Source organism: Pan paniscus, chromosome 4 (genome assembly GCF_029289425.2).
Source record: "Pan paniscus chromosome 4, NHGRI_mPanPan1-v2.0_pri, whole genome shotgun sequence".
NCBI lineage: Eukaryota > Metazoa > Chordata > Mammalia > Primates > Hominidae > Pan > Pan paniscus.
Genome location: NC_073253.2, coordinates 14,903,963 through 14,926,830, shown reverse-complemented (window position 1 = coordinate 14,926,830; position 22,868 = coordinate 14,903,963). Strand labels below are relative to the sequence as shown.

The 22,868-nt window shown below is 40.6% G+C and overlaps 1 protein-coding gene across 2 annotated transcripts in view; it reads right to left on the bottom strand.

Annotated features, from left to right (window-relative positions):
- Positions 1–22,868, bottom strand: part of OTULIN (OTU deubiquitinase with linear linkage specificity) — a 51,921-nt gene that overhangs the window by 24,471 nt on the left and 4,582 nt on the right. For both annotated transcript variants that reach the window (XR_004671417.3, XM_034959752.3), the window contains exons 2-6: positions 18,414–18,490; positions 13,361–13,455; positions 10,527–10,670; positions 4,458–4,583; positions 1,796–2,065 (exon numbers count right to left, since the gene is read on the bottom strand). Coding sequence is in view for 1 of the 2 variants with exons in the window: in XM_034959752.3 (XP_034815643.2) it covers positions 1,796–2,065; positions 4,458–4,583; positions 10,527–10,670; positions 13,361–13,455; positions 18,414–18,490 (712 nt within the window). In the remaining variant the exon portion in view is untranslated. The remainder of the gene's footprint in view (positions 1–1,795; positions 2,066–4,457; positions 4,584–10,526; positions 10,671–13,360; positions 13,456–18,413; positions 18,491–22,868) is intronic.

Sequence of the window (22,868 nt, the reverse complement as noted above, 5' to 3'; positions counted from 1 at the left end):
CCAAGAGAACTACAAACATATGTTCACATAAAAAAAATTATACATGAATGTTCATAGCAGGGTTATTCACAGAACTAAAAAGTGGAAACAATCCAAATACCCATCAAACTATTGAACAGATGAATAAAATGTGATCCATCCATACAATGGGATATTACTTATCAATAAAAAGGAATGAAGTACTAATACATGGTGCAATATGGATGAAATCTTAAAAACATTATGCTAAATCAAATAAGCCATAAACAAAAGACCACATATTATATGATTCCATTCATATGAAATGTCCAGCATAGGCAAATCCATTGAGACAGAAAGTAGATTAGTGGCTGCCTAGGGTTAGAAAAAAGACAAAGTGGTTACTAATGGGCATGAGGTTTCTTTTGACAAAATGCTCTAAAATTAGACTGTAGTGATGGCTGCAAAACTTTAAAAGAGTGAACTTTATGGTATATGTATTTCAAAAAAGAAACTGAAAATTTCTTATTGAAAAAAAAAAAAAAGAATGGACTCACCATCACAGCAGACCTTATAGGGTCTCGGAAAAGACTAACTTTAGTCTAATATGCAAACCATCCTCTATAAGCCTTTTGACTGCAAGGTACTTGCTATGGTTCAGGAGACATAAGTAACCCACATTATGAGTACAGGTAATTTTTGAAAATAACTATCATCAGCCCTGCCTGACCCAGCAGTGACCATCAGTCTACACTCCTTCCTACGCACTTGGCAATAACAGAAGAAGAGACCTCACATTCCAGGACAGCTCAGAATGGAACCTAACTCAGCTCTCTAATCCTTGCAGTATATCTGTCATGGCACTTGGGCCTTTTTAGAAAAAAGCAGGCACAAGAGTCAATTATGTAAGTAGGAGGGTGGCACTTTGATGAACAGCCTTAATGCTACTTTAGCGGTTGGCTATTCCACTAAAAAAAACCTCATTAAGACTTTTTAGGAAAATGAACACATCAAAGATAGCACAAGGTGTGGTGACTCAACTATACTGGCTTAGAGATAGTACTGCACTGGGTTTCTGTGTAAAACTCCACACTTAACAAATCTGTAAAAGATCCAAAAGCAGGCTGAACTCTACTGGCTAAGGTGACTCCATTTCTCTTTTTAATGCAGCTACAGCTGCCAAGATTAAACAAGACCCTTTGAATGGCTCTTCCAGGTACTTCACTTATTTGTAGCCTCCCAGAGCCAAGAGTACTAATCCCATCCACCCCTCTGAAGAATAAAGCCCAGGCTGAGATAACGGTGGTGACTGTAAAGTATGTCCACAATTCTTTGGTACCCCTCATTCAAAAAGGTGGAGCCAAATTCCCCTCCTCTTGAGAGTGGAATGCATCAAGTAACTTGTTTCTAAAAAGTAGAAAACAATCTAACAGTGTGTGACATCCTAGATTAGGTCATAAAAGGCATTTTGGCTTCTTTCTTGCTCTCTGCTTAGATCACTCTGAGAAGCCACCTGCCATGTTGTAAGGACACTCAAGCAGCCCTGTGGAGGCCTATGTGTGAAGAACTGAACCCTCCTACTAACTACCAGTAAGGAACTGAAGCCTCCTGCCCACAGCCACATGAGTGAACAACACTGGAAGTAGATCTTCCAGCCCCAGTCAAGCCTTCAGATGACTGCAGCCCTGAACATACAACTGCAGCCTCATGAGATCCTGAGCCAGAACCATCCAACTAAGCTGTCCCTGAATTTCTGACCTACAAAAACTGTGACATCAAGTTTGATCAGTAAAGCTGCTTTATTTTGGGGTAATACATGCTCAAAAGCACAACTTACCTGTTCAAGACCACCAGTGTGTCCCACCTGGTTGAGGTGGTTCCTCAGAAGCTGTCCTGGGTCATTTGATGTGTCCCGAGCAAACAGAAGCACAGAGAAAAATGGTACTTCCTTTCCTTTCTCTTTATCATTATATAGTTCAATGGCTCTGTTTAGCATTAGAAATTTTACAGCTTCATAGAGGCTATATTCCTCCGCCTCGTTTGTGAATAGTTCATCACAAGCTATCTGTCTTGCTTCAGCAGTTCTCATTTCAGCCAAGCCTGCCCACTACAATAAGAAAGTTATGTAATAATTAGAATTTTTGTTCTAAAAATCCCTGGTATAGTATCATACTATGAGCACAAAATTATTTTTTAAAAGTGACCATGGGTCACTTACCAATGCTCACAACATTCAGGTTTCCAGATTAACAAATGGTACACTTTAAAGCACACAAACTCCTTATTCAGCTTTTTCTCCCATTAATTTGAAAGAAAAATACAATGCAATAAGAAGCACCAAGGCTGTGGAAATTTTGACTCCCTTAACTTCCCAGGCAATGAGATTGAACCAGCCAATCAGAGACACTTATGGAAGAGCTAACACATGTGTGTGAAGCCTGTGTGTGAAGCTGTGAAGGGCAGCTACAATTACAAGGGGCTTACAGGAGGGTTAGCACCCAGAAACACAAAGCCAACCCTCCTAAATGGAAGAGAGGCAAGGAAGGGCGTAGGGGCTCCTGAATAATAATTTACTAAACTTATCCCTCTAACCTCAAAAATATATATGAACTTCAAATGAATAAATCCATTCAGGAAACTCTTGACTCCGGATTAAGAATAAAGTAATGTGTTAGGTATTCAGTGAATATAGACAAACTCTTTAAAAAAGAAAACCTATAAATATATGTGCTTTTAAGTTACAGTGAATGAGAATAAGAGACGCCAACATAAATACCATTCCTTATGAATCAACAATAACTAGTGCCCCTCTCAAACACCATTATGGATTTTAAATACAAGAGTGAATTCAATGGTAATGACTGCATACAATTCCCTCTAATATTTGGGCTGAAGGCTGGTACATGCTTGTCTGTATCTCATATTTTCCAAACTAGACCAAGTTGCCAATCATGGACATGGCTCTAGAGTCAGTCGGGATGGAATCAAGGCTTCTCCACAGAGCAGCTGTGGTGGTTTTTGCAGGGCATTTAACTGAGCTCCTGGCCTTAGTTTCCTCACCTAAAAAACAGTGATGACCACAGCGACACCACCTTCATAGTTGTGAGAATTAAATAACACATGAAATTTTAGTGTGGAGCCTGGCATAGAAGTGTTAGTAATGCCGGCTCAGATTATTAGTAATTTTAACCTTATTGCAAATTGGCACCACTCAAGCATTCCCAAAAATGAGGGTCTAATTATAGTAGAAAAAACTAATAAAGCAGAAATAGCAATTTCACAAGACCTTAAAAAAATGAAAACGAAATTGTGACCTGTGGTTGCACTGAAGGGCCCTCTCGTTCACTCCCACAGGGCTACAGCCCTGCCGTCAGCCTTCCACTAACCCAAGGACTGGGGAACACAAAAATCCTGCATTCTAGTCCAACAGGTAACAAGAATGGAATTTCCCTCTTCCCTTCTTTTGCTCCCATTTCTTTATAGTAGAAGAAAGATAAAACTACTGGACTTCCTTTGACAGTATATTTTCCAGTAAACATTTCTTATCTTTCTAAGCAAAAACTAGGTTCCAAGAAGTCAGGGCCCTCAGTTCACTAATTCAATAAAGCACTAAATGAACACCTATTATGTGCCAGACCTGCTGCTAGACACAGGGTGTCAAGGAATGCACAGGACAGTCTCTCGTGGAGCTGAAAGTCTAATGGGAGCAGCAGACCATATGTGAGTACAGAAATCACTGCTTGAAGTACGTGCTAGGAAGGACCTTGAAAAGTCCATGTTTGACCCCTCTCTACTTGACCACCCTCCACCGACACCCTGGCGCAAGTGACAGGCCCTCAATCAGGGTTCTTGGTGAGAAGGGCTCCAAGCTGCTCAATGAAAGCAAGCTAGGGGTCATGTAAGCCAGTGTGCAGGCAGGACATCCAACCCAGAGGAGACAGTGGAAAGCCACAGAAAGGTAGAATTTCAAAGACCAAATCAATAGGAATCAGAAGACCAAGTTCTCCCTACAATTCTGTTTCAGAAAAACTCTCAGGACAGTTTTCTAAAGACAAGTTACTAAATCTACTAACTGGAAAATCACGGAGAAAGAAAATAAGTCTGATAAATATGGGCAGAATCTTAAAACATGAGCATAATTGGAAAGAATTTAATAAATTACTAATGATATAAGAAATAGGAACCAAATTATATTCTTGAAACATAAATATGACTTGGAACAAAGACTATATTTGTTAAGGTTTCCTTTTAAGAAAGTCAAACACTTCATTATTTGATACCCTAGTACATGGCATCTGCTCTAAGAATATATAATGTTGGTACTTCTCATTTTACTAAAGCCCTCGTGGGAAGAGTTGGAATTCATTTAAAACCATTTTGCCTAAAAATCAGCCAAGAGCATTTGAAAATCCACTGAGTGAAGACTAAAAACTGGTCTTCTGGGGCAAGCAAGAACGAGAGCTTCACCCTTATCAGACAGGACACTACAGGTTCCAAACCTTCTTCCTCAGCAGAGTAAGGGACTCTTTAATTTTATCAACCAGGTCCTCATTCTTCCCATCAAATTTCAGTCCAAGTTTCCATTGCTTGATCCAGTTGTATTTGCTTATGAGTTTTTCTGGTAACTACAACATCGAGAAACAAAGAGATAAAGAAGTGTTAACATTCCAAGAAATCCACCACACAATCCAAGCTGTAAGAAACCACAAAGTCTATAAAACCTACCTTTGTTTCCAGAATTAATTCTGCAAATCTGTGATGTGGGCTTAGGATGGAGGACCTAAATCTAGAAGTCAGGAACTTAGAAAGTACCACCCTGAGGAGGGCTGCTGGAGTGAAATGGTGCTTTTGGTTGAGCCAAAGCACAATCTGCCTTGCAGGACTCCAACCACGGTCAGGACATTCCACAGCAGGCCATGCCCACAGCACGTCCTCACACCAACCACCTTCAGGCTATGGGACTCACTGCAGCCTCTCAACCACCACCTAACACATGGCTCGGGACAGTGCTTCTGAGCATGTGAGAAGGTCCAGGGTGAAGCCAAACCTGCTCCTTTCCCAATAAGAAAAATAAAACCTAGTTTCTGTCATTTAAAAAATCCACCAAAAAAAGGTAGAAAAAGTTTGGTTAAATAATGTTAACACATATACTCAAGTTTTAACATTCAGAGAAATGATACTATGTCTAGTTTAACTATCTAATCGATATATTAGGATAAAACATACAATTGAAAATCAGAGGCAGGGGTTAAGGGAGCTGTGCTCACTTAGTTCATGAAAGAAGTGACAGCTGAACTACATTGCTAGTTTCCATTTTTTTTTATTCCTGGAGTATTTGTTACTTTGTTTCCTTCTAGTTATCAACAGAATCTGCAGTTTGAAAGGCAAGCTGAGGCACAGCCTGACTGATGACAGCATGGGAAGTAAGACTCTTCCAACAGTCTTGGGTGTGTCAGGAGAAAAATCCTAGAATTAGGCTGGGCACAGGTGTGTCACTTCACTGCTATAAAATTTAGAAAGGAAAAAAAGTTCACCTCCAAGTCAACAGATCATTAAAGAATAATTAAATCCTACAATATCCTATGAGGAACCTGACCTTGTTTAGCAGTTATTAATACAGTTCTGCCAGTACAGGCGACATAGCAAGACCCCATTTCTATTAAAAAAAAAAAGTTTAAAAATTCACTGGGCACAGTGGCATGTGCCTGTATTCCCAGCTACTCAGGAGGCTGAGGCAGGAGGATCACTTGAGCCCAGGAGTTTGAGGTTACAGTTAGCTATAACTGCACCACTGCACTTCAGCCTGAGCAACAGAGCAAGACCTCATCCCCAAAAAATTAAAAACTTTATATAGTAAGAAAGAAATGAATAAAAATAAATACATAAAATAAAATAAATACAGTTTTAAATGAGGCCAAATCTTCCATTCAACTGGAATGTAAGACTAAAAGACCCTTTCATAAATAGTAATTCTGGTTGTACCTTCTCAACCTAGAGCAATCGTGTGAACTAAGGTGGTTTCTACAAAACACAGAACCACGATTGGGATGTAAATTACTTTTCACTGTGACCACAGTGATGGCGAACTACATCACTCACTAAGGGTGGAGAGGGACTTCTCCTCCTCATCTTACTAGAATAACAAATGACCACCCACCTAAAGGCTGCACCAGCCCACTCCGTGCCCACACTGCCCTGCGTTTCGGCAACATGTGGCAGTTCTGCAGCAAAACCTTCAATTCAGTCTCTCAGATTTATCACAAGAACCTCACATGCCCTCAAGTGGCAACAAGCTAAAATTACAATTGGGCACAAAGAACTACAAATGTGCAGAAAATAGTGGCTACACAGATGTGAGCTGGGAAATGAGGTGAAGGGAAGCCCAGAAGACCGGCTGAGCATCTGGGGACATGATACAGTTATCTAAAAAGTAGGTACAGTACTCAACTGAATTACTCAGGAGACCCTGAAGACCTAACTACACAGAGAGAAACAATTGTTTCTGATTCCCTTCACACACTGGTCAAACAGTTCAGGGTTGTAGACTTCCAGGAAATGCAGAAATCCTTAAGACAATTTTAAAAAATGAAGCATGAAAAAAGCCATCAGGAAAGAATGAAGTCAAATTTATTCAGAAGAAAAAAGTGAATACAACTTCAAACGCTTTCAGAGGTCACAGCACATGGAACACACGTAAATAACCTTTGTTTTCCACTAAGCACAAACTGGACTTCTATTAGAATAAAGAAAATTTAAGCAAGAAACCAGATTTAAACAAGAAACAGTGATTGGAAATATTCAAGAATAAAGTAGGTAATTAGCTTAGGTGTCATTTTGTTTGTGACTAAACTATAAAACAGCCTGTTTTCTTTAGCATATGCCGGTAATTCTTGATACCACAACAGAAAGCAAATAATAAAAATGTGTCATCCCCAAAACTTACAAAAAAATTTTGATACACAGTCTATCTCACTCTAAGCAAACACTGTCATAGTCTAACCAGTTCAGAGACATTATAAAATGTAACGAACTTGGAAACCAAAGGACCCCTGCTCTAAAGGGTACCCCCCTCAGGAACCAAAGTGTTGTCCCACATTTGAGAGCCAGGCTAGGCCATCTCCATAGCTGGGGTGAGGGTCAGATGATCTGGCTGCAGCCAAACACGGAGACTGGGATCTGGGCAGAAATGGGAACAACAAACAGGACACCTGGGCAGGATGACAGGAGGTGAGGGACAGCCGAACTGTCAGAGGGGCAAATAAGGACAAAGCTCTGCCTCACAGGCAGGGAACAGAGCAAGGCCAGCAAAGCTGAGCAGCAGCAGAAAGGAAGCCCGGGTCTTCTTCACCGAGCATAGATTAAGGGGAGGGTCACTCAGTCTAGCTTTCCCAGCTCCCTTTAATACCCTAAAACCAAATGATGTTCTAAAAGACAGAGAAGACAGCAACATGCCACAGAGAACATCTCTCAATCTGCAAACAGAAGCAGATAAAGCTAGCTAAAGGTTCCACCCCTGATTTATTTCAGTCACACTGCAAGAAACGCTCACTCAACAAAGCCCTTGTCAGAGTGGACCTTCCAAGGGAAGGGCTGTGGGGCCAGGGGGGCCAGAGTGAGAACAGGAAGGGAAAGGCATCCACAGGAGGGTCTGCGGGCCACCTGGTAGATTTGCACAACCAGAGTAAGCTTATGGGTCCCTTCCTTCCTTCACTGGCCCCTCAAACACAAAGCATGTGCTGAATTTGAATTTGTCATCCAATCATGTCTCAGACGTGATACCACAAAACGAACTGGGTAAAGCAAGTTTTCAAACTATGTTAAATTGCTGAGGGCTGGAACAGCAACACAAGGACAAGTCCTCTGGCTGGATGACAGCAAGGAAAGAACAAAGACGTTCTTCAGCTAACATTCAGATCCAACGTTTAATAAACATAAATATCAAACCCACAGGTAGGTACACTGTGTTTTCCCTCTCTGACAGAGGCCTCTTGGCATTCAATTAAAGTTAGATGACAAAAACCAAACCAAGTGACCAACTAATTAAATTATGCTCCCAGAAAAATATAATAGCTGATACACATAGAAAAGGAAAGAAACTGGAAAGAACACTTAAGAATTTTAAAACTATTTTCACATTACTCAAATTAAGTCAGAAAAACCACCTTAAAACCCCATCACTCACACATGCAACATATTGTAACAGTGATTAGAGTTTGAATGTAATCTACCCAGACTATTTTTAATATGGCAGATAATCTTACCCAATATATCCTGCTAGCAAAAAAAAAGGGGGAGGGAGACATTGTACTTAACTTTTTTAAAAGCAATTTTATACTTTAATTAATTAATTAGGACACTATTTACCCCAGATTCTCAGAAAGTATAAAAATACAAATTTAGTGTCAAGTAAGTCCATAAATCCAAATAGCTCCTTAAAGGTAAAGCCTCAAAAGGAAAATTTTGCCTAAAATTGAGGAAGATATTATGTCACTATCCAGAAATACAGATTTGTAGATTAATATAATATAGCCACAGTTGCCAGCGCAGCCTCCTGAGTAGCTAAGAACATAGGTATACACCACCAAATTCTAGAAATTGTGTCATATATATCTACAGTTGTCAAGCACAGAAGTTAAAATAAGGCGAAGCAAAAACAGTGAAATCATTGTTTGCTTCTCTAGTTGGGTCTTATATCCAACCATAGGAATGCTTTCGCCAACTGACAATTCTGAAATACTTTACTAATAAATGGCATCATTTACAAAAGAAAAAACAGCTTAGTATATCCATTTCTCTTGCCTCTATATGAAAGAAATAAGCTAATACTGAAAAATCGGCTTAAGATGGCATGCATCTTTGCTTAGAAGAAAATATCTTTCCCAGATGTTGGTTTTGGTTTTTTTTTTTTTTTTAATAAACTCCCCAATACAAGGGGTCTCCTTATGTTGCCCAGGCTGGACTTGAACTCCTGGCTCAAGTGATCCTCCCACCCCAGCCTCCTGAGTAGCTAACACTACAGGCGCCACCACACTTGGCTCCAGATGTCATTTTGACAGCTGATATAGGTGTGCTGATTTTATGCTGGTGTATTAAACAATCATGGAACAGATGGGGAGTATCCTTCACCCATCAATCCTGGTTTTGCCCTTCTGAGCGTGTGATCTCTCATCCACCTAAAAGACCTCTAGCTTAGTCAACAACAAGTTCCTCTAAAAGTCTTCTTTATTCTAGGAAAACACCCCAGTTCCTTCAATGGCTCCCAGAATGTGAAGAAGCATCCTGGCCACATTTCCATCTGCTGAGGATACTTTATCAGGCACCGAGCTTGAGATGGCCTCTGACCAGCCCAGTTCAAGGTGGGGCTGTCACTGCCTAATTCTTAGAATCATTCCTTTTAAAACGCAGCCAGGTTGGTCTTTTTGCTTAATATCAAAAAAAATAAAAATAAAAATAATAAAAATAAAATGCAGCTAGGGCTTTGTGATCATTGCTAGCCATCGCATTTCATGCAGGCTCACAGTGGGCTTGCATAATTAAAATCCTAACATCTTTTTCTTTCTTTTCATAAATTGCTATAAGGTCAATCTCCCACAGCTAGCATTTCTGGGTTTTGGATTTTTTAAATTTAAGCACAAGACTTTCAATTTTCTTCCAGTTAATGTCATATTGTCATTTTTTTTTTAATTTAAAAATATTTTGTTGGTAAAAAAATGCTAATGATCATCTGGGCCTTCAGCAAGTTGTAATCTTTTTGCTGGTGGAGGGTCTTGCTTTGATGTTGATGGCTGCTAAATGAACAGGGTGGTGGCTGTTGAAGATTGGGTGGCTGTGGCCATTTCTTTTTTTGCAATTCAACTTTTATTTTAGATACAGAAGGTACATGTGCAGATTTGTTATATGGGTATATTGCTGTCTCTGACCAATCATTCCTGACCAAAAAATCTTTCAGGATAGTCTATCACCCACCTGACTATATGACTTTATCCGTGTCAGGACATGCAGACACATGACTTTCCAGTGCATGTCTGCCATGTTGTACATTTAAAACGCTAAAGAGGGCCAGGCCTGGGACAGGCTGAATCTCAGCTCCTCAGGAAGCCCCTCTCCATGTGACAGTAATCATCTCTCTTCTAGTGTTGCTGTTCTGCCACCTACTAAGCCAATCCTCACACTTAGCCAAAAGTACTAATTTATTGAATTATAGCTAAAAACTAAAGAAATGTGTATTCTAAAACCCTAGCAGGTTCTCAAATAGTAACATATACAGCCTACTTAAAATAAACACCAAAATTGAAATCGAACTGTTCCTAAGTGCTTTATACAAACATCTGCTCTCTAATTCAACTAAATTGTTCATATAAATTTTATCATTTTTCTCTTCTAGGAAACACCAATTATTTTTGGTCATTTAACTATGTGAAATCACCCCAGCCGCACAAAACTGAATAAACGCACATGCTGACATCATACTGCAGACGACACTAGAAGGTAGCATGGACAGAAAGGGAAAGTTTTCTCACAAAAATTGTTTGAAACATTTTGAACTCAAACCTGCAGCAGCAGCGTACCAGCATGAGCTCCGGGTCCTGCAGCCAGGGCGGCAGCCCCACAGCCTGGCTCATAGCCTGGAACAGCGTGGCCCTCAGTGCACAGTAATTATCACCACGGACTCGCCGTATGGAGGTGAACTTCTGAGAAACCTCTTCATAGCCCTGGGAAAAGGTATGAAAGAATTCAAAATGGTCGTTACTGACTTGAGATAGCAGAGAAAGTTTCATTCCTGTGGAAAAAGCTTGGCCTGGGATCACTGGGAGGATGCCCAAAGTTGGAGTTTTATGTCCCTTTCTAAGCAATTGTTTTAACACTTACTCACTGGCAAACAACATTTTGAAGGGTTTACTCTGTTTCAAATGACCCTAAACTCTTTAAAAAAAAAAAAAAAGGCAAGAAAAAAGAGAGCTAAACTAAGTTTATATTTTCCTACTAAAAAAATATAGAAAAACCCCAAGTTTCCAAAACACAAAGGGGGGCGGGGGTGCTTTGTGTATGTGCATGTATATATAAAAGTCTATATGCCAGGAGATGGCTGAATAATTCTGTTAGGCTTCTTTTTTTGAGATGCAGTTTCGCTCTCGTTGCCCAGGCTGGAGTGCAGTGGCGCAATCTCGGCTCACTGCAACCTCGGCCTCCCGGGTTCAAGCAATTCTCCTGCCTCAGCCTCCTGAGTAACTGGGATTACAGGTATGTGCCACCAAGCCCAGCTAATTTTTTGTATTTTTAGTAGTGACAGGATTTCATCATGTTGGTCAGGCTGGTCTTGAACTCCTGACCTCAGATGATCCACCTGCTTCTGCCTCCCAAAGTGCAGGGATTACAGGCGTGAGCCACCGTGCCCCGCCTTCTTTTCTTAAGTGAAGTGTCACTCTTGCTCAGTCTGGAAGTGAAACAAGGAAATGAAAATATTCAATGACATGCTTAGGCACTCAAAAACAGCCATCCAATGGACCATTCTGAAACGTACCCTGAAAAGACACCAAAAAATCCTAGTGAGTCTGGTCCCCCAGCAGGCATGATGATGCCTGGCTTCTCCAGCTAGACACATGCACAGTCCTTGAGACTGACTGAACTGCCCACCATCTCCCTGACCCTGGGTCGAGTCAGCCCCTTAACTCATCCAACTTTTCCTTGACAGTCACTCAAGACCCACTTCCTACCCTGCACTCACACAAAGAAAGAAGTGTTACCCTCATCGTGGAGTGGACGCAATGCAGACCACCTCTGTCCTGTGTGTCCAGGTACTAGAACCTCATTACTAGCTGTTTTCAAGGTTCAAGTCATAGGATGATGTTTTAAGTGAATATAAAAGTACTTTTTTCCCCCAATAACAACATTTTGAGGGTTGCATTTTTATTTAGTGGTCCAACCACTGTAACACATAAGGTTCCATCAGGCAGAATCACACCTACTAATAATTATGTACTTCTTGCCTATGGTAAACCTCAATTACCCCAGAATACTTATGCAAATCCAACTGCAGTTGTACCTTTCCAAATCCATAAATTACTCAGGCTATTTCAGAATAAAATTAAATCTGAATTTGTAGAAACTTACTTCCAAAAGAATATTCGAAAACAAAAACAGACAATTAGGCCAATAAGGACTAAAATAGAATGGAGGTGAAAGCTGTTTTCAGGCATCTGAGATACTCTAATTACTGCCATGGGTCCTGATGGGCTAGAGGTTGGAAAATCTGCAAGTGACCAACAGCATATTTAGCAAAAATATAAATGTTCTTAACCTCTGGCAGGAACTAAGAATTCCAGGTTTTTCATAATTGAGTTCTCTAACCAACGCCTAAAACACAAAGCATCTACATATCGGACTTGCAGAGAACTATCATCTGCTCTCAGAGCTTTACAAGTGGCAGCTAGATTTTTCTAAGGTCAGCCCATGGGCAGCTGAGGTACATGCTGAAAGATGAGCAATCATTTTCTATAAAAACGAGCTCTGAGGAAAAGACTAAATATTCAAATATTTAAAAATTTAAAATCCTAACCAAAAAAATGTTAAAGATATTTCTATTAAATATGACAGTCAGTATCTCTAATATATACGAAGTGCATTCAAATTCATAATGTAAATAATCCCAAGAGAAAAATGAGCAAAAGATAAACCCAGAGGTTTCAAGAGGTCATGGAAGTCTTAGGTTAAATCTGCTATTTGACTGTTTTTGAGCAATTCACATGGTTCACCCTACTGATAATACTGGATTTGGTATACATCTGAGGGTAGAGCCCACAGGGTCTGCTGCTTGATCAGCTGTGTGGTGTATGTAGGCCATGGTGTCTGAGCTGAGTAATGAACCGGACCAAACAGTCACAGCAGGACCACATCATATGAATCTCCAATGTCATCCCACAGCCTTGGAGACTATCTTGAAGGGAGCAGTTCCTGATTCCCCTGTGTAGGGAGTCCAAGAAGGTTCTAGGCCCCAGGACCAGAGGGTGTGTAAGCAAACCCAATGTGCTGTGGAAAGCAGAAGTGTGGAATCGGCCTGAGGCATCCCTGAGGCTTTTATTTTAAAACACCAGACCAAAAAGGACATTCCCAAATGGCCCCAAGAGGACAACCAACAGCTGGCCCAACTCTGAACAGCAGTCATTTACGTGTTTTTCAAAGAAATTGCGTCACTGAATAACTGATGCTGATTCTATATTAATACTGTGACTTAAAACAAAACCCTTATCTTTGGAGTCTATTTCCTTATCTCTAAAATTAGAACACCAATAATAACGTCTATAGCAGTCATTTTAACTAATGTCTAAAAATATCAAATGACATATTAAACAACTTATGATAGACTATTTGAAAGACCTGAAATATGTGCACCTCTGTGTCATACCATTTTCATACACGTTGCTTTCTGTGTATTTCCTCTCCATTCTTTTTTGCAGTAGTCCATGATATCCATTTCAGGAGCTACGCTTAATCTCGGTTCTGTTAAAGAATTTAAAAAAAAAAAAAGCAAATAATAAATCAAAGCATAATCAGAATACTGCTTCAGTTGGGGGTTACCCTTCACTCTTCATTTTCATTCTTCACATCAAAAAACCCAGAATTCAACCACTGCCTACCCGCTGGTCCAGACCACCATCACCTCACCCCTAGATAACCATGGGGGTCTCCCAATGGGTGTCACTTGTCACCACACTCTCCAGACCATTATCCACATGATAGCTAGCCAGGATGATCTAAACGTGAATCAGATGGTATCAATTACTCCTGGGCTCAGAGAGCTCCAGGGGCTCCTGCCTCATGGCCTTATTCCTCATATAGTCCCCCTCTCTGCCTCTCTGGTCTCTGCTCCTACCATTCCCCACACTGAGTGGGCTCCAGCCCCAGCTACAGCCTCCCAATACTCTCCAAAACACCTGGCTTGCTCTTCCCCGCACCTGCAGAGCTGCTCCCTCCCTCCATGCAGGCCTCTGCTCCAGGGTCAGCTGGCACCTTGTATCACAGTATCACGTACACTTTTGCTCTCTATTCCTCTTATACCATTTGGTTTTTCTTCTTAGCACTCATCAACACCTGAAATATTTTTCTGTACCACTCACCCACCACCCCCCACACACACCCATACAAAAATACAGTAAAACACGAGCTCCTTGAGGGCAGGGACTTTGTTTTGTTTCTCAGTTGTGTTGTGTCCTCAGCATCTGGAGCTGCACTGACACACAGGTGCTCATGAATACTTTTCTAATCAAATTACAGACGCGACAGTCTGAACTATGAGAAAACACTTCTAACAATGAGTAATCAGTTTTTTATAACCATTATACAAAGAAATAACATCTACTATAACAAAAATTACATTTAATTATCTTAATGTATTTATGTCCTACCCTGATCCCAAAAAGCTAAAAGTAGTCGATAATAAACCAGAAACTAACAGAACTCTCCATGTTTGTTAATCCACAGACCTCACCTGACTCTAACAACACATCCCCCAAAATTAAAAATAAAACTCACCATCAGACAAATGTTATAGTGAAAAAAAAATGGCCTTTATATTTTCCCTAGTTTAATATATATGGTTTGGGGTTTGATTTTGTGGTATGTGCATATACACGCACATGCACATATTAGCGTGAGTGTTTTAGGAAGAAAAGGAGGTAAATTCTCAGGCACATCTTGACTTCCTTTTTAAATTACTGAAGACGTAGATGCTAGCAATGATTTTAGAATGCAGAAGTACCTTACAACATATTTACTCCTGAGCAAGTTGTACATAAAATAAAAATGTTTTATTAAACTAAATTCAACAAATATTTACTGAGTGTCTAAAATGTACCAAATATTGAGCTAGGAACTGGGGATAAAAGGTGATGAAGACAGGATTCTATCCTCAAGGGGCTTATGGACTGCTGGAGGAGAAAAGACAACAAGCACTTATAAACCAGGGTGTGATGGGTGCCAGGACGATTAGGAGCACAAAAGAGGCCCTAAATCCTCCTTGCAGTTTAGGTAAATTTAAAAAAAAAAATTGTTTAAGTAAACTCTTAAGAACTGCTGATTTTTAATAATCTCACTGTGAATTCTTTTACAAAGAAAAGTAACTTTTTACATACAAGAGAAAATAATACATATACAGATAACATAGACATATTTATCTGTGGCACACATCAGGATTCACTTAAAAGTGAAGCAGACTCCTGAGGTATAATATACAGGGACCACAAAGACCAATGCTGCACAGCCAATCCTTAAAGAATCTTCATTTTTTTTAATTCGAGAAATATTTTTTTGCGTGTCTACTTAGTGGATGGAAGCATTCTCATGTAGCTGTCTTTCCATTCCCCTGCCCAAAAGGGAAGAAATGCGAATGTCCAGAGTCAGGACACTTATTGGTCCACATTTTTCCTCCAGGTAGGGTTACGAGCCTGAACAGAAAGCACATGTCCAGCTCAGAAAGGGACTCCTGGGAAGGAAATCTACCTTCCTGCTCTCCTCCCTGCAGTCCTCATTCCTGTGCACACCAAGACAAGACCTGGACAGGGTGGGGCAAGCCCAGCACCCCATGACTGAGGGGAGGAGGCACAAGCCTCACACAGGCCAAGAGATCAAGCCACAGGCCACAGCCAAGTGCTGAATCAGAGGCCTACGTAGCGTAGTGAGGGTTGGGAAAATGGGTACTGGCACAGCTGGCAGCATCAAATACCTGAATTCCCATTCTGCTGTGGTCCTCTGAGGAGGACTCCAATGGCTACTACATGCCAGGTACCAGGCTAGGAGCTGGAGATGCAGGACAAGGCAGTACCTGACCTCGAGCAGCTTACGGAGTTCAAAAGCAACTTTCTTTAGTTGCAAACTACACAGACGCTGCTGTTTTCAAAAAAGGACATTTCTAATGGCAAAAAAATAAAAAATAGAAAAATAGGGAAGTTGAAAACCAGAGTGGTAAGCCGCAAGTTGAAATAACCAAGAGGCTTCATCTTTAACCACCACATGGGTGACAAAGACAAGAATCAGACCCTCAGAAGGCGGGAAGTTAAAACTGAAACCCCTCCGGAAAGCAGGGACTCTCAAACAGGGTGGAATAGGACAGGAATCTCAATCTTTGTCTGTAACGGGCCAGACAGGAAATAAGTTAAGGCTTGGAGAGCCATAAGGTTTCTGTCACAGCTACTCAACTTTACTATGCACGAAAGCCACCACAGACAATATGTAAACTAATATGTTTCAAAAAATCTTTATCAACAAAACCAGGTGGCAAGTCAGATTTGGCCTGGAAACCATAGTTTGCTGACTCTCAGGCAAGGTGGAAAAAAATCTTTTCACTAACAGAGAGGATAAGAAAACTTTTTGCCTCAGCCTGGGCTCTGAGAGGGTAACAAATGTTATTTCAAGAAGGACAATGAACCCAGAAGGTCTGAGATGATGTGAGAAGTGTAAAGGGATCCATTTCACTCTCAGACTAAAGCTAGGAGTTACAAGACCCACCATAAAGCTTGATTGCCCGTGTGGGGTACAATGCCAGACAGAAGAGAATCACAACCGAGAGCCTACAGGGTGAAGGACTGTCAGCGGTAACAAACACCAGCTGAATACACACTTTCTTCTTAGGAATCTGACTAATGAGGACACTGCACCCTACATGAAATTTTGAACAACCACAGAGTAGAGGCTGAGCATTCTTGAAGTTTCATGGAAGACTGGAATGGTGCGGCCCCGCAACACATCACTACAAAGAATATCTCCTGTGGCTACCACAGTGAAGAGTTCACCAATTGCTTGAGGGGGGCTCAAGAAGTATTATAAAAACCACACTGTGTGTCATTTGTTCCTAATCACACATGACAATGCTTTTGTTCACCAAAAACAGAAGCCAGTTCTCAAAACAAAAGAGCACAGACAAGGGTCTTCTAAGGTTCATGGAAAATGAGTTTTATGAAAAAGCTATGGACGGATTTCAGTTTTTTTGGCACCATAATGAACTCATACTAACTTGCTATAACATGTATGAACAGGATCTAGTCTAAGGCACTAAGAAGGATAAGACATCAGCTTGAAAAGAGCCCCTATTAGAGTAACATGAGTTCTGCTAAAATTAAAGCAAGAAAAAACATCAAACAACGGCAAGAATTTCAATGAGAAATCATTAGGCATCCACCTTACAGTCCTGATCTGGCTCCTTCTGACTTCCTTTTGTTTCCTAATCTTAAGAAGCCTTTAAAGGACACACATTTTTCTTCAGCTAATAATGCAAAAAAGACTGCTGCATTCACATTGTTAAATTCCCAGGCCTGTCAGTTCTTTAGGGATGAGTCCAACAAATGGCTGGTATCATCATTTAAAAGTGGCTTGAAACTGATGGAGCTTATGTTGAGAAATAAGGTTTATATTTTTTTTTTTTTTTTTTTTGAGACAAGGTCTCACTGTTACCCAGGTTGGAGTGCAGTAATGCGATCACGGCTCACTACATCCTCAAACTCCCAGGCTCAAGCGATCCTCCCACCTCCGCCTCCTGAGTAGCTGGCACCACAAACGTACACCACCACGCCCGATTAATTTTTGTGTTTTTTGTAGACACAAGGTCTCCTTGTTTGCCCAGGCCGGTCTCGAACTCCTGGACTCAAGCAATCCGCCCGCCTCGGCCTCCCCAAGTGCTGGGATTACGGGCATGATCCACCACACCCAGCCTTCTATCTTTCAATTCCATTTTTCCACAACCTTTTTGAAGTCTCCTTATACATTACACAGGTAATGAAAGAGAAAATGCCACTTGTGATTATTCACGGGATATCCCAAAATCAGAGTAACCCTATGCAGCTCCTGCATGAGGCCACTCAGGGAACTAAGGATGTACGTCACATGCAACTTTGCCAGCCAAGTCTCCACGGACCAGCAGAGGGGTCCAGGAGTAACACCTCACTCCGGCAGCAGCGGGTCCTGGTTGGGGTAAGATCAGGCAAGACAAGAAAAACACAGACATGAAATCACAAAACGATGAGACTCTGTGCTACTGATCCCATCACTGTCTTTCTTATTACTTAATCACATTCATATGGCCATCTGCATGCAAAGATGTGCACAGCCAGTTTCTCAGTTAAGTCTTTCCATTTGAAATGAAAAATGCACTTCAAATCTGAACTCTCCCTCTAAGAATATAAGGAAATCAAGAACTGAGAGAGGACGGTGTCAAGAGATTAAACAAAACAATCCTCATAGGTGTGAAAAACGATATGAATGTAAAGAATGCAGAGAGAATGCTTGCATCAAAATTTAAAAACCTCAGGAAACAGTCTCTAACATACTTCAGCAAAACAATCAATGTAGATAAGACCATATACATAAGAATATTTTATTGATATTTTATGAAAATGGATATATGGATTTAACTGCATTTTCTGCTATAAACAATAAGAACTCTATAAATAAAACAATTCCAAACATACCTGATGCCCCTCTTTCATGTATAAGCAATTCTTTCTCCTTTTCTATTTCATCTGCAGCACGGTACATGTCCTCCTCACTGAAATTACACCAAAGCAGACATTTTCAAACACTTGTTGCACTGACATTTTCCGTCCTATTATACAGCTGCTTACAAATGCATAATATACTAAGGGTTTAACTTTTTTCACTTTACATGATGATAATCTAATAAAATATGAGTCTTCTATCTTAAGAATAAAGATGCTTATGTTTCTATCTCACCACTTTCTTCTACTTCAGAATTTCTTACTTAAATAAGACAAGTTACATCACTTCATTTGCTAGGTAGCTTTGAAGGCATTTTAATTGTAATGCCTATTAGTGCCTCAACTATATATCTAGACAGCATAGCATGCATCTTATTAGTGAAGCTCCTGAACTGATTCTGTCAAGTTCCAAGAATGGAGATAGTGCTGATAAAAATATTTATATAGGAATGCAGGCCCCATTGCCGACCTTTGTAACGTGTCACAAGCAAACCTGACAATAGCTACCTTAAAAACAAGAAGAGACCATCAGTCATTACAAATCGCCAAAGCTAAAAAACCTCCTCGAAATCCTCCTGCTTCCTGACCCCACAATCAACCAGCCACCCATGCAGCTGTTACATAGGTTCCCACTGTCCGCTACTACCGACTTCTTACTCAGAGCTTCCTAGTCTCTAGTACTTTAGTTAACTAGCAAGAGCCCACTAAGTACTACAAAGGGAAAAAATCCACTAGATGCTAGACAAAGATGAAGAATGGGACTTCTGGTTTGAAGATGCACCCCTTTTCCCCCAAGATTCACCCCAAAATGACAATAAAGGGAAACAGAAACCCAAATTCTATCTTTCATGAAACCAGAAGACAGGTGAAAGTCCAAAGAGCTGGAAAGCAGATGGAGTGGTAAATGACACAGGACAGGGAAGCCAAGGCTGGTAGATGGGCATCCGTGGCAGGCAAGCCAGAAAACCTGGCAGAACCCCAGAAAGGCTCAGGAACTGGAGGCATCAAGTCCTTCAGGAGGCATGAGTAACACACTGAGCAGAAAACAAGGAGACTAGCTGACCTTCACATAAGCAATGATCAGACCCCCGATTCCCCATACTCCTGCCTCATGAGCGCATACCCCATCCTCACACAAGGCTGCAGACCCAATGGAACACAGGAAGGAGGAGGTGCCAGGCTAAAAAAAAAAAATATTCAGTGAATGACTGAGATACCCTTACCCCCAATTCCCTCATCACCCCAGCTCCTGGTATATGGCCTAGTACAGCTGGGGGAAAGAGGAAGGAGTCAGACGGCAAGAGACAGATGAAGAAGGGGTACTGGGAGGGCCAGACTGAGGAAGGAAGTCTCACATGTCCCCACTAAAACCTTTCAATGGTTCCCAAACACTCAGGGAACCAATGTCAAAATTAGGACCTCACCCACCACTCCAGCCTGCATCCCATTATTTCCCTATGCATTACTCACACTTCAGTCCAAACGCCTGACCAACATTATCGTGTGCCCATACATCTGTGATTTGCTCAGATGTTCCCTCTTCCTGAACGGCCCGCAACTCCTGACCTGCCCCCTGCCAAACACATCACGATACACACCATGTGGGTAAGCCCTCTGCATGCAGAGTGCAATGATTGGAGTGGGGACCCAGGAATTAGACTGCCAGGGTTTATTTAACTAGTCCTCATTCTGATCCTCATTAGCTGTATGTATAACTATGACTAGAGTAACTACACCTCTCGGCATCTAGATTTAACCACCTGTCAAAAGGGCAGTAAGAGTATTCACCTTAAAGGGCTTTTTTAAGAAACAGATACATGGAAAATAATTAGCACTCAAAATTAAGTAAGCTATTCTTATTCTCATTTTATATCCACTGTTGCAAAGTATTAATGAACAATCTGACCAATTATCAATTTTTATTTCTTTCTCTCTAAATGTGTAACTGTGTGTATTTTAACGTTGTGAGGGTAAGGGAACAAGTATCAGAAAAAGGTACTTTCCATGTGCTTTTGCTTCCAGTGAGATTTCAAGTAAAAAGTGTGATGTCATCCTTAGAGCCCATGCCAGAGGTAAAAACAAACAGAAACCTGATTCATGGGGACCATACATCAAAGGCCTAAAATCAAAAGTGACCAAATGTGTTCATTCTTCTCTCAATAATTTAACAACATCTTTCAGCCTCTTTCCTGGCTTTATAAAATAAGGGACAAATCCAATCCTGTAAAACAGACATTTAAGCAAAGCACTTTCATAGTATCATTATCAGAGGCATATATCTTTGGGCAAGCCACTTCCCCACGGCCTCAGTTTTCTCATCTTCAAAATGAGAAGACTGGAAGAGGCCGTGTAAGCTACATGGTTCCTCTTCCAGTTCTTTAGTCTAAGTCTACGAAAACTGTACTTCGAGCAAAATCTGTGGCTATACTACATGCACATTTGGCTCCACTTTTGTTCTCTTTTTAATCTACAAAATAACCAAAATCCAACATCAATGCCCAGAGGAGGTTCTCTAAACAAGCAACTCTCCATCCCACAAGTACAAATTCCTACAAAGGCCAACAGGAAAGGAAAGGAAACAAACAGCAGAACAAACAGGAGAACTAAATGCAAAGGGAAGCTGAACGGGAAATTACTGGAAATAAAGAGCAGAGATTCAGGATATATGAAAAAAGCAAAGCAGAAATGGAAGAATAAGAGAAACAGAGTATAATCAAATTGCTTTAACCACAACTGAATTTCACTCAGATCCTGTGCTCAAACATCTGCTAACTTCATGGCCACCAAGGACATTCAGAAAATGTAATACAGCCTTTACTAAAGTCCATCATTAAAATAAAAATAATCCTGCTTAAAGCCAGGAGTTCAATACCAGCCTGGGCATAAAGCAAGACCCCGCCTCTACAAAAAAAAAAAAAAAAAATTAATTGGACATGCTGGCACTCACCTGTAATCCCTCCTAGAGAGGAGGCTGAGGAGAGAGGATCACTTAAGCCTAGGAGTTGGAGGCTGCAGTGAGCTATGATCACACCACTGCACTCCTGCCCAGGCAATAGAGTGAGACCCTGTCACTAAAAAAAATTAGTTAATTAATTTTTAAAAAATAATCCCGAAGAATAAGTTTTAGGTTTGAGCAATGAAGCGCAATCAATATATTCAGGAAGGAGGACATTTCGCAGGCAGAATGAAATAGTTACCCGTCTAATAGAAAGATAAGCAAACAGAAAGAGAAGAAGAAACAGAGCCAAAAAATAATTATTTTATTTTAAAAATACTTCACTCAATAAACTTTTGCTTTAATTTTTTAAATATTAAAATAATAAAGCTGAAAACAATGACACAATGAAATGATACTAAAGGCCAGGAATCTGGAACAGGTAGAGGTTAAGTTTACGTTTTTGTTATGGGATGGGAAGATAATAAAACAATGAGGAAAAGGGATTTGGCAACCTTTTGTGTGTCAAGTTGGGGTGGCGGTGGAGAGGTATCCACTCTGACACAAAAGAAACCACTGAAGCTCAATGACTCAGGTCATCACCAGATGACACATTCTTTGTGTGGTAAAGAAAAGTTAAGCCAAAGTCTAAATGACTTGATTTTCTGGCAGTCAACCTCAATTCCACAGTTAAAATTTGTTAAAGGATACAAATAAAGGATAAAACTACAGCTGGATAGAAGGAGTAAGTTCTAGTGTTCTATACCATTGTAGGATAACTACAGTTAATAATCTACTATATAGATTCAAATAGCTAGAAGGATATTAGGTGTTCCCAAAACAAAGAAATGATAAATGTTTGAGATGATGGACATGCTAATTACCCTGATGACTATAGTTATGTGTACCAAAACATCACTATGTGCCCCATAAATATGTACAACTTAAAAATAATTAAGCCGATTTAAAAAATTATATATGTTTGTTTTTTGAGAAAGGGTCTCACTCTGTTGCCCAGACTAGACTACAGCTGTGCAACCACAGCTCACTGCAGCTTCGACCTCCTGGGCTCAAGCAGTCTTCCCACCTCAGGCTCAAGTAGCTGAGACCACAGGCATGCACCACCACATCTGGCTAATTTTTAAAATTTGTTATAGAGTCAGGGTCTCACTATGTTGTCCAGGATGGTCTCAAAGTCCTGGGCTCAAGAGATCCTCCCACCTTGATCTCCCAAAGAGCTGGGATTACAAGTGTGAGCCACCGTGCTCAGCCTAAATTTTAAAACCAAATGCTAACAATTCCTAGTTAGAAAATACTTAGTTTTGCACTATGGCATTATTTTAAAGTGTATATTTTCAAGTTCCTATTAAACAATATTTACCTATTTTCTTTTTTTGAGACAGAGTTTCGCTCTTATTGCATAGGCTGGAGTGCAACGGCGCAGTCTCGGCTCACTGCAACCTCTGCCTCCCAGGTTCAAGCAATTCTCCTGC